Source organism: Mirounga leonina, unplaced genomic scaffold (assembly GCF_011800145.1).
Source record: "Mirounga leonina isolate KUSES-001 unplaced genomic scaffold, KU_Mleo_1.0 Mir_173, whole genome shotgun sequence".
NCBI classification, from domain to species: Eukaryota; Metazoa; Chordata; class Mammalia; order Carnivora; family Phocidae; genus Mirounga; species Mirounga leonina.
In genome coordinates, this window is record NW_023270447.1 from 23,445,205 (window position 1) to 23,457,535 (window position 12,331).

Below are 12,331 nucleotides of genomic sequence, written 5' to 3' on the forward strand. Positions count from 1 at the left end.
CCAGGCGCCCCAAGAATAAATGTCTTTTTTTTTTTTTTAAGATTTTATTTATTTATTTGAGAGAGAGAGAATGAGAGACAGAGAGCATGAGAGGGAGGAGGGTCAGAGGGAAAAGCAGACTCCCTGCCGAGCAGGGGGCCCGATGCGGGACTCGATCCCCAGACTCCAGGATCATGACCTGAGCCCAAGGCATTCGCTTAACCAACTGAGCCACCCAGGCGCCCACCAGGGTAGGTCTTAACCGTTCCAAAACTGTCAGGGATTTGCCTCTCCCTGCTCCGCCCCGCACCCCCACTCTTCACGGAGGAGTGTGGCCAAGCACGGATCGGGGGCGGGAAGAGCGGCCGGAGGCTGCCTCCCCGGGGGCAGGGTTTGACGAAGCCCCGCCCCAAAAGTGAGCTCACAAGGGCGTGGCCTCACGCCGATTCTCGCAGTGTCTCTGGGCCGGACTGCCGCAGAGCCGTAAAGGGCTCTACGAGTCGTGAAGTGGCGAGGCGCGGAAGTGTTGCTTTACGACGATTTGGACGAAAGCTGCAGGCCGGCGTTTGCTGCATGGGGCTTTCGGTCCCGCACGTGGGCGACTGTCGGTGTTCCGCCCCAGAATTCGTTCTTTTTGGCGTGGACAAGCCACACTGAAGGACAGAGTGGCAGCGAAGGCCAGAGGTCGTGAGCTGATGGATACGCCTGTTGAAAATGAAGGGACTTTGGGAGGAGGTCTGCAGAGTGGTGCTGAGGGGGCGCGGCTAAGGCTCGAGTCCGGTAGGGAGAGAGTCGGGGGCACAGCAGGGACGGACGCTGGCAGTGTAGACGCGGGGAACGAACAGGCAGGAATGAAGACAGAGGATAGAGAAGGAAGTGGACAAACGGCAGAGGAGATGCGAGTGGACCTAACGGTTGTGAAACAAGAAGTTATGGACTGGTCGGAAATGGAAGACGGGATGCTGGATGGCCGGTGGGTAAAGCAGGAGGTGGAGGATGGGCCTGAGGTGAAAGAGGAGAAACCAGGCAGTTTGGAGGTGAAGCAGGAGATGGGTAGTAGTTTTGTGGTAAAAGAAGAGAAAGTGGATGGAGCAGAGGTAAAAGAAGAGAAAGTGAAGGTGAAGGAAGAGGTGATGGACTGGCTAGATGTGAAGGAAGAGAAGAAAGATAACTTGGAGATAAAAGAGGAGGTGTTTGTTGCTCAAAACATAAAAACGGAGGAAATGATGGATGAAGTTTGTGTAAAAGAAGAGAAGTATTTCCCAAAGGAAGAAGTGATGGATGATACAAAGGTGAAAGAAGAGCCTCAGATAAATCCCCCTGTGGGTTTCAAACGGAAACTGGCCATGTCAAGGTAGGACGGAGAAATTCATTGGGGAAATAAAGCTGTGGAGTCCTCTGTTGTCTGGATTGAAGGAAATCTAGCAGTGTGGAATAATGAAAAATAAATGGCAAACTTGGGTCCCTGGAGCGTGCGTGTTGGTGGTGGAGGGAGGGGGTAATTGGGAAGGCAGGGTTTTGTCAAAGGACAACAAATTCAGTGAAAATATGTCAGGCTTTTAGTGGCCAGTGGACAGTGGCCAAGTAAGGAAGTGAAAATTCTGGGGACCAGAAAACCCTTGGACCAGATTCTGATTGGACTTAATATGCTCTTGACTCAGTATTCTTTAAAAGAGGATAGACATAAGGAAAAGTCTAATAAATCTAACAATGACAACATGGATTAAGTTAAAATTAGACAAAAATGCACTTGAACTCACCCAGCTGTTTACTTTCTCTATGGATAGTATGCATATTTATTGCTTTATATTTAATTTCCTTATAGTGTATGATCATGTGACAGCATGGGAAATAAGAGTGATCAGATTCTTGGGACTATTACTGTCTAGAACACAGTGGGCCAAATAGAAATGACTGTAGTTTGGTTGTCAGTATCCCAAGATCCTACAAGAGTAATTGGAGATAGATGATGGGTAATAGCATTTCTAGATTATTTTAATGCTAATTTTAAGTTGGGTGTGGAGATGAGGAGAAAAGATACAGCTGATACTCTGTAAATTTGACTTGGTCTCATATTCTTTTTGTGGTATGTTTGCTTTAAGGTATGTAAATTCATGGATTGGACTTCTGGTTATATGCACGCGCGCGCCCACACACACACACACACACACACACACACAATCTTTAGCAGACTGCCAGGAATTACAAGTTAAAATATTAATGAATAATCTCATTCTCTGATTGCAGTAGAAAAAGAAGTCAAAGTGAGATTTCTTTTTTAATTTAATATATGTTTTCTTAGATTATGTAGTACTAACAATGTTGTAAATGTAGTTGTCATTTGGAGATGAAGACAGTTTCCTGGAGGAGAATGTTCTAAGGATGTTTGACAACTATCAAGTATTTTATCAGAGTAACTTCCATATACTTTATTTACTGACTACATGTCTATAAATTGTGATGAGTAATTGACTCAGCATTAAAAATTTTTAAGTCAATAAGTAGAATTAATATTTGATAACTTACTAAGTTTCTTGTGGGCTTTTGTAGGTGTGAAACTTGTGGTACAGAAGAAGCAAAGTACAAATGTCCACGTTGTATGCGATATTCCTGCAGGTATGTATGTAATTTCCTACCTTACTACCTCTGTCTGTACCTTTCTTACCTCATAATATAAAAGTACCACCTCATTTGTCTCTTCAGTTTGCCCTGTGTAAAGAAACACAAAGCAGAACTGACCTGTAATGGAGTTCGAGATAAGACTGCATATGTTTCCATACAACAGTTTACTGAAATGAATCTCCTGAGTGGTGAGTCATCTTATGCATAGCAGATTGATGCTTCCTGGCCATTGGCATATGTCATTTGTTTATTTTTCTATTTTGAAATTTTTAGATTATCGGTTTTTGGAAGATGTGGCAAGAACAGCAGACCACATTTCTAGAGATGCTTTCTTAAAAAGACCAATAAGCAATAAACATGTAAGTACTTCTTTCCATCTCTTCCAGTTAGAATTCTTTTAATCAGTTAGATTCGTTTTTTTCACCTAATAAATGTAGTAAGTGGCTGTTGTGATCCAGACCTATTCCAATTACCAGGGATACATCAGTGACCAAAACAAAGTTCTTCCCCTCATGTAGCTTGTATTTTGTGGGGAGAGACAGATGAGTAGAGGAACAGATATAATTTCAGATAGAGTTAAGTGCATGTAGAAAATAAAGCACAGGAGATAAAAGGAAATGAAAATGGTGTTTGTTGGGAGGAGGTCGTGAGTATTTTCAGTATGGTAGTCAGGAGAAGCTTCTCTGAGAGATGACATTTAAGCAGTGATCTGAATGATGAGAAAGAGGCAGCCACGTGAATCTTTGGAGGAAGACTCTTCCAGGTAGTGACAAAAGTGTAAGACGGAATTAGGAATGAGGTTGGTGTATTTGAGGATTAAAATGGGGACGGGGTGACTGAAGCATACGTGAGTAAGGAGAATGTTGACCATGAGCTTAGAGAAACTGGTGAGGGTCCTAATATATTCTAAGTGAAAATAGAAGCCATGGGAGGGTTTTGAGCATGTTAGCTTTTTGAAAGATCACTCTTGCTGCTGTCTGAAAAATGAGCGTTAGTAGGCAAGAATGGAAGATTGAAAGCAGGGAGTCTAGTTACAAAGCTGTTGCTGTTGAGGTGAAAAATGATGGTGGCTTGGATAATGCTGTTAAATTATTGGGAAGTGTTTAGATTCTAATTTTGAAGGAAGAACTAAGAGGGCTTTCTCTTCTACTACACCTGATTTTCATACTCTTTCATCCCTTTTGCATTCCTTAAGCTAAGTATGCAAATTAAAGCTTATGTATTTGAAATATTTGCAACTGCTATTCTAGAAATTCTTTAATAGTGTTATTAAATCATGTCATAGAATTATGTTCCTTTTTCAAAGACCATTTTAGCTTTGGAGTTGAAGCATTTTAGCAATTTTAAAACACCTTATTTTATTGTTATTACTGGTACAGACTTGACATTTCATATTTCTGAAAGAAAAATTATCATGCATCAGCATGTTCTTCTAAAATTCTGCTTAAAAGATAAATTACTTTTTAAATTTTTTGTTTTTATCATAAAGAATTGCATGCATATTAAAAAAGCATAAAATACAAATATACTGTTTAATGAATAATTAAAAAGTGAACATCCATGTAACTACCACCCAGGTCCAGAATTAGAACATTACCAACTTCTCAAAAATTCCCTGCCACTCTCTTGTGCCATTCCCTGATCCATTCTTTCTTCTGAATAGTTTTCTAGTTTAGGACCATATCATCATTTATTTATCCATTCTGTTCATGGACTCTGAGTTTTCTAGTATAACATGGACTCCAGGTTTTCTGTAATAACAACAACAACAAAAAACCGGAACAGTATTGCAATGAGCACTTTTGTTTATGAATTGTGGTTTGTGTACGTACCTGTTTTTTCTAGGGTTTATACCTGGGAATGGAATTACTCTGTTGTGGGGTACGCACATCTCCAATTTACTAGATGTAACCAAAACGTTTTCTGAAGTGGTTATACCAGGTTAGACTCCCAGTATTGTGTGTACCTGTTGTGACATCCTCTCCAATATTTGATTTGATCAGAGTTTTTAAATTTTTGCAGTTTGATGGCTTTGTAATTTTATCAGGGTTTTTAATTTGCAGTTCTCTGATTTCTAATGAGATTGAGCATTCTTTCAAATATTTTATTGGCCATTTGGATTTCATTTTGTAGAATGCCTGGTCAAGTCTCTTGTTCATCTTTTTATTGGTCAACTTTCTTTTTCTTACTGGTTTGTAGGAATTCCTTATATTTCTTGGATGTCTGTTGGCAGTTGGCTATTATAAATACCTTTTTCCATTCTGTGGCTTGTTTTTCATTCTCTATAGTATCTTTGATGAACAGATCTTCTTAACCTTAATGTAGTCAAATTTATCATGTTTCCTTTATGATTAGTAGTTTTATATGTTTATAAAGAAACTCTTTCTTACTTTGAAGTTATGAAGCTGTTCCCCCATAGTTGTTTTCTAAAAGCTTTATTTATAACGTTGCATCTCACATTTATATCTGTAGACTACCTGGGATTAATTTTTGTATATCATGTGAAGTGGAGATCCCATTTAATTTTCCATATGGATAATCCACTTTCTTAGCACCATTTATTGAAAAGTTCATTCTATAGGAATTGTAGTAATTTCATTTGTGATATTGGTTACTTATGTCTTTTTTTCTTAGATCAGTTGCTGTTATGTGTTTTTTCTATTTTCTTAATGTGACTTTTATTATATCTTTCTTTTTTATGTTTAGCTTAATTGCACTGCAGTCAGAGAACATTCCTTTAAAATACATCAGTACTTGTGTTTGTGGCCTAGTATATGGTCAAATTTTGTGATGTTCTCTGTTTGCTTGAAAAAAAGAATATTCTGCAGTTGCTGAATATAGTACTCTATATACCCTTTATAGGTCAGGTTTATTAATTATGTTCAAATTGTTTATAATTACTGACTTTTTTGTGTATGTGTTTCTTCTATAACTTTCAAAAAGAAGTATGTTAACATTTCCCAGTAGATAAACAGGCCTGTTTGATTTGTTTCCCCTTGTGGTTCAGTTTGTTTTGCTTTATATGTTTTAAGGCTAAATTATTAAATGCATGCCTCAGGAAATACTTCTTGGTGTATTTATCCTTTGGCATTATGAGGTGACCCTCTTTGTCCCTAGCTTTTTGTGTGCTTTGACTAATACTTACAAAGTATTACTTGTATCAGTTCTTTGCTTGGTATTTGCATGGTCTGTTTTTTCCTTACTTAAGGCCTTTCTCTGTCCTTATGTTCTGGATATTTCCAGTTCTTCCATGTGATAGTCTGTGACTTTTAACTAAATCATTAAGTTTATATACATTTTAATAAAATTACCTATATATTTGACTTTAAATGTGTCACATTATTTTTGCTATTTGTACCAGTTTTTTTTCTTCTTCTTCTTTTGGACTTTTTTTTTTAGTTATTTGATTTTTTTCTCTTTATCAGTTTAGAAGTTACACACCCTTTTTCTATCCTTTCATTGGTTAAGCTAGACATTACAACATGCATGCTTAATTTGCCAGTATCTAAAGTTAAGTAGTACCTGAACCCTGTGCCTAAACAATGCAAAAGACCTTAGAACAGGAGTTGGCAAACTTTTTCTGTAAAGGGTCAAATAGTCAATATTTTTTCCAGGCCATATGGTCATAAACAATATATAAACGAATGGGTAGGGCTACATTCCAACAGAATTTATTTATAAAGATAAGTAGCAGGCAGATAACAGTTTACCAGCAGTTACCTTAAATTCCATTTAACGTTATTTGAGAGAGAGTGCGCACAACCAGGGGAAGGAACAGAGGAAGAGGGAGAAGCAGAGTCCCCATTGAGTGTGGAGCTGGATACCCAGGCTGGATCATGACCTGAGCCCAAGTCAGACAACCCACTGAGCCACCCAGGCGCCCCTTGAGTTTATCTTTGTATAGCCCACTTTCTTTGCTCTTTATTCCTTCTGTCATCATCTTAAATCTTACATCTGAGAGATCACTTTTTTCCTGCTTCAAGTATATCCTTCAGAATTTCCTTTAGAGAGGGTTTGCTCTTTGCCATGTCTTGGGTTCCTCTGTTGGATTTTTGGGATTTTTTATTTGGTTGGGTTTTTTTGAATTTCTATTTATTTGCCATTCTTCACTTTGAAATTATTTTTCTGTATGGAATTCTGGTTTAGAATTAGTGTTCCAGTGTCTTACGGCTTCCATTGTTATTGTTGCAGTCACCTGGAATTTTAACTGCCCTTTTTTTTTTTTTTTTGATAATAAAATGGGTTGTTTTTTTTTAATTCAATCAGGATCATTTTTAAATTTTCAGTCAGTATATATTTGAATATATTTAGGTAAAAAAAATTTTTTTTCAGATTTAGTTTTTTTTAATTTTGTTTTATTATGTTATGTTAATCACCATACATTACATCATTAGTTTTTGATGTAGTGTTCCATGATTCATTGTTTGCGTATAATACCCAGTGCTCCATTCAATACGTGCCCTCTTTAATACCCATCACCACGCTAGCCCATCTCCCCACCCCCTCCCCTCTAGAACCCTCAGTTTGTTTCTCAGAGTCCATAGTCTCTCGTGGTTCGTCTCCCCCTCCGATTTCCCCCCCTTCATTTTTAACCTTCGTACTGTCTTCTTTTTTTTTTAACGTATAATGTATTATTTGTTTTAGAGGTACAGGTCTGTGATTCATCAGTCTTACACAATTCACAGCGCTCACCATAGCACATACCCTCCCCAATGTCTATCACCCAGCCACCCCATCCGTCCCACCCCCCACCACCCCAGCAACCCTCAGTTTGTTTCCTGAGATTAAGAATTCCTCATATCAGTGAGATCATATGATACATGTCTTTCTCTGATTGACTTATTTTGCTGAGCATAATACCCACTAGTTCTATCCACGTCGTAAATGGCAAGATTTCAGGGTTTTTTGATGGCTGCATAATATTCTGTGTGTGTGTGTGTGTGTGTGTGTACCACATCTTCTTTATCCATTCATCTGTTGATGGACATCTTGGCTCTTTCCATAGTTTGGCTATTGTGGACATTGCTGCTATAAACATTGGGATGCATGTACCCCTTTGGATCACTACATTTGTATCTTTGGGGTAAATACCCAGTAGTGCAATTGCTGGGTTGTAGGGTAGCTCTATTTTCAACTTTTTGAGGAAGCTCCATACTGTTTTCCAGAGTGGCTGCACCAGCTTGCATTCCCACCAACAGTGTAGGAGGGTTCCCCTTTCTCCACATCCTTGCCAACATGTCGTTTCCTGACTTGTTAATTTTAGCCATTCTGACTGGTGTGAGGTGGTATCTCATTGTGGTTTTGATTTGGATTTCCCTGATGCTGAGCGATGTTGAGCACTTTTTCATGTGTCTGTTGGCCATTTGGATGTCTTCTTTGGAAAAATGTCTGTTCATGTCTTCTGCCCATTTCTTGATTGGATTCTTTGTTCTTTGGGTGTTGAGTTTGATGAGTTCTTTATAGATTTTGGATACTAGCCCTTTATCTGATATGTCATTTGCAAATATCTTCTCCCATTCTGTCGGTTGTCTTCTGGTTTTGTTGACTGTTTCCTTTGCTGTGCAAAAGCTTTTTATCTTGATGAAGTCCCAATAGTTCATTTTTGCCCTTGTCCCTTGCCTTTGGCAATGTTTCTAGGAAGAAGTTGCCATGGCTGAGGTCAAAGAGGTTGCTGCCTGTGTTCTCCTCTAGGATTTTGATGGGCTCCTGTCTCACATTGAGGTCTTTCAACCATTTGGAGTCTGTTTTTGTGTGTGGTGTAAGGAAATGGTCCAGCTTCATTCTTCTGCATGTGGCTGTCCAATTTTCCCAACACCATTTGTTGAAGAGACTGTCTTTTTTCCATTGGACATTCTTTCCTACTTTGTCAAAGATGAGTTGACCATAGAGTTGAGGGTCCATTTCTGGGCTCTCTATTCTGTTCCATTGATCTATGTGTCTGTTTTTGTGCCAGTACCATACTATACTGTCTTGATGATTACAGCTTTGTAATAGAGCTTGAAGTCTGGAATTGTGATGCCACCAGCTTTGCTTTTCTTTTTCAACATTCCTCTGGCTATTCGGGATCTTTTCTGGTTCCATACAAACTTTAGAATTATTTGTTCCATTTCTTTGAAAAAAAGTTGATGGTGTTTTGATAGGGATTGCATTAAATGTGTAGATTGCTCTAGGTAGCATTGACATCTTCACAATATTTGTTCTTCCAATCCATGAGCATGGAACGTTTTTCCATTTCTTTGTGTCTTCCTCAATTTCTTTCATGAGTATTCTATACTTTTCTGAGTACAGATTCTTTGCCTCTTTGGTTAGATTTATTCCTAGATATCTTATGGTTTTGGGTGCAATTGTAAATGGGATCGACTCCTTAATTTCTCTTTCTTGTGTCTTGTTGGTGTATATAAATGCCACTGGTTTCTGTGTATTGGTTTTATATCCTGCCACTTTACTGAATTCCTGTATGAGTTCTAGCAGTTTTGGGGTGGAGTCTTTTGGGTTTTCCACATAAAGTATCATATCATCTGCAAAGAGTGAGAGTTTGACTACTTTTTTGCCAATTTGGATGCCTTTTATTTCTTTTTGTTGTCTGATGGCTGTGGCTAGGACTTCTAGTACCATGTTGAATAGCAGTGGTGATAGTGGACATCCCTGCCGTGTTCCTGACCTTAGGGGGAAAGCTCTCAGTTTTTCCCCATTGAGAATGATATTTGCTGTGGGTTTTTTATAGATGGCTTTTATGATATTGAGGTATGTACCCTCTATCCCTACACTCTGAAGAGTTTTAATCAAGAAAGGATGCTGTACTTTGTCAAATGCTTTTTCTGCATCTATTGAGAGGATCATATGGTTCTTGTTCTTTCTTTTATTAATGTATTGTATCACATTGATTGATTTGCGGATGTTGAACCAACCTTGCAGCCCAGGAATAAATCCCACTTGGTCTTTAACTGCCTTTAAAATCTTTTAATCTGGCTGCATTTTTTAATCTTTGGTATTCTGTATTTGTGCTATAATACAAAAATGCAAATTTCTTTTTATTCATCTTAACTTGAGAATTGTTAGATTTCTTGAATCTGTGGCATATTGTCCATCAGTTCTGGGACATTTTCAGCCCATTTCTATTAAAAGATTACCTCTGCCTTATTCCTTCTCTTCTTCTAAAACTACCATTGAAAGTGAGTTAAGTCTTCTCCCCGTATCTTACCTCCCCTTTAACGTCTCTAATTTTTTAAATCTTTTTTGTCTCTGTAATGTATTCTGGAAATGTTCTAGTTTTATTTAGTTCTTTAAAAAATCTCCTGAGTCAGTTTTTATAGTTTCTCTTCACTGCACATATTTTCAAGCTGTTACGTTTTTAAATTTTGCAGAGCTGTTCTACAGTCTGTGTATGATCCTTTTAGTGTATGAATATATGGGGAATTCTCAGCTCCCTCTTTTTTCTCTTTTGGTTCTTGCCCACTGACCTTTGTTTTCTTGCATTATTTATGCTTTATTTTTTATTAAGTACTCCTTTTTTTCCTTAAATTACTTGTGAGACCTTTTTGAAGAGTAGGACGCAGGCCTTCTTTTATTCTGCCAGGTACCTGGGAATATTGCAAATCTGGACCTATCTTAAGCCAAGTTGAAAGTTTAAGATTCCCTTGACTACACAAGCAAGGCAAATCATTTCAAATCTTAGCAAGAACTGGCCCATGGCCACAGCGTCTGATGAATTGTTTTTCCTTTTTCCCCTCTGTTCCAGTCATTCCAATATAAATTTCCTCGCATGCTCTGGGGATGGTGTTTATTTCTGGTTCATCCTTATCTTATTGCCTAATAGGCATATTCTGTTACTGAGATTCATTTGAGGAGGAGTTCCTAGAAGATTACAGGATCTTAACTCTGACCCTCTTACTGAGAAGGCTGTTGAAAGGGAAAGCCTATATTTGCCAGAAATTGCAAAAGTGGCTTCATTGCTTTGCTTACCTCTCTGAGTTTTCACTTCTCACTAAATATTGGCTTGTATTTTCCTGGGTTTTTTTTTTTTTCAACTCTTCAATGCTTTTAAGGTGATTTTTAAATATATTTTATTACATATATTTATTTCCTCTATTATCTGTAATGCTTAGGTGTTTTCAGTGGGAGGGTTGGTCCTTATAATCATTGCCATTACTGAAACCAAAGTCCCATGAGTTATAGAATTGCATGTAATTTCTTAAATTATTTCCCTTCTTAACAAATGATAACTGACTCTTCTTTTCCCTTGGCTTATGATTTAATTGTCAAACTCTTTGCATTGCAGATTCTAAATTCCCATTCACTTAACCAAAAACTTGCAATTATACTTTGCCATTTGAGTGATCAAGGAAGAAGTCTTAATGATATTACTTCCTTCACTACTCTCTGGAGTTGACTAGTTCAGCTCAGCCAACGCAGATGGTCAGCGGAGTAACACATTTCAGAGCCAGATTATTCACATATCCCATTTTGTGTATTTTACAGCAGTGACTACTTTAAGTTGGGCCTTGTACTAGGCAATGCCATGGTTCCCCCCGAATGTAACTACCTGTCTCATAATCAAAGCAGGCATGTATACAGCTACATATGATATAAACCCTTCAGTAAAAGAAAAGGCACTGTACAGGTAGCCCCTATGAATTGCCAGATGACCTATATTTTTAAAAATCCCATTAAATCCTTCTTTTGGCTTATAGAATGTATGGTTAAAAACACAGGCTCTAGAATTAGATATACCTGAGTATACACAGGCTCTCTCAGGAAATAGCTATATAATGTTGGCATCTCATTAACTTTCGTTCCTAGCCTGGGGGTAGTAATAGTGCCTATCTGATACTATTGTGAGGATTAAATGAGATATTGCTGTTTAGTGCAGTTTGTGAAGCATAAGTACCCAATAAATCTTAACTGTTATATTTTGAACATTGTTTATTCACTTCTGAAATTTAAGGCATTTTAAAATTAATTTGTCTATTTATTTTTGGTTATTAGATGTACTTTATGAAAAATCGTGCCAGAAGACAAGGTATTAACTTAAAGCTTCTACCCAATGGATTCACCAAGAGAAAAGAAAATTCAACATTTTTTGATAAGAGGTAAGTTTCTAACTGCATTCTTAGTATATTGGGTATTCTGATTTGATCAGGAACATCTTTTAAGGTTTGGTTTGCTATAGAGCATTGTTACTCAAAGTGTAGTCTGTAAGCTTTTTGTTATTGGTCTATGCCAAGATAATTGCACAAATTGAAAATAAGCATTTATGGGCGCCTGGGTGGCTCAGTTGGTTAAGTGACTGCCTTGGGCTCAGGTCATGATCCTGGAGTCCCAGGATCGAGTCCCGCATTGGACTCCCTGCTCAGTGGGAGGTCTCCTTCTCCCTCTGACCCTATCCCCTCTCGTGCACTCTCTCTCACTCTTTGTCTCTCAAATAAGTAAATAAAATCTTAAAAAAAAACAACCAGAAAAGCATTTAAAAAATTACACTAATTTTATGTCATGTGACTAATAAAAATTTGGGCTTATGGTATGTGTGTGTATATATGTATGTGTGTATATATGTATACCTGAGACTTAAGGTACCATGGAAGTATTTCAGAGGTTGCAAGGACAAAATGATAAATCAAAGCAGGACCCCTGTACAGTTTTGACTAGAGCAGTTTGGTTTTTATATCGCTTCCACTTTGGGGTTCCAGTAAGATTCACTTGAAAGCCAATGTTGGAAAAGAGAGAGGCTTGG

At 38.0% G+C, this 12,331-nt stretch overlaps 1 protein-coding gene across 1 annotated transcript in view; it reads left to right on the forward strand.

Moving 5' to 3' along the window:
* The first annotated feature begins 348 nt into the window (after nt 1–348).
* The window catches only part of ZNHIT6 (zinc finger HIT-type containing 6), a 59,095-nt gene continuing 47,112 nt past the window's right edge, over nt 349–12,331 (forward strand). Inside the window, exons 1-5 of the mRNA XM_035018128.1 lie at nt 349–1,333; nt 2,530–2,595; nt 2,683–2,789; nt 2,875–2,960; nt 11,587–11,690. Of these exons, the coding sequence (XP_034874019.1) occupies nt 675–1,333; nt 2,530–2,595; nt 2,683–2,789; nt 2,875–2,960; nt 11,587–11,690 (1,022 nt within the window). The 5' untranslated portion in view covers nt 349–674. The remainder of the gene's footprint in view (nt 1,334–2,529; nt 2,596–2,682; nt 2,790–2,874; nt 2,961–11,586; nt 11,691–12,331) is intronic.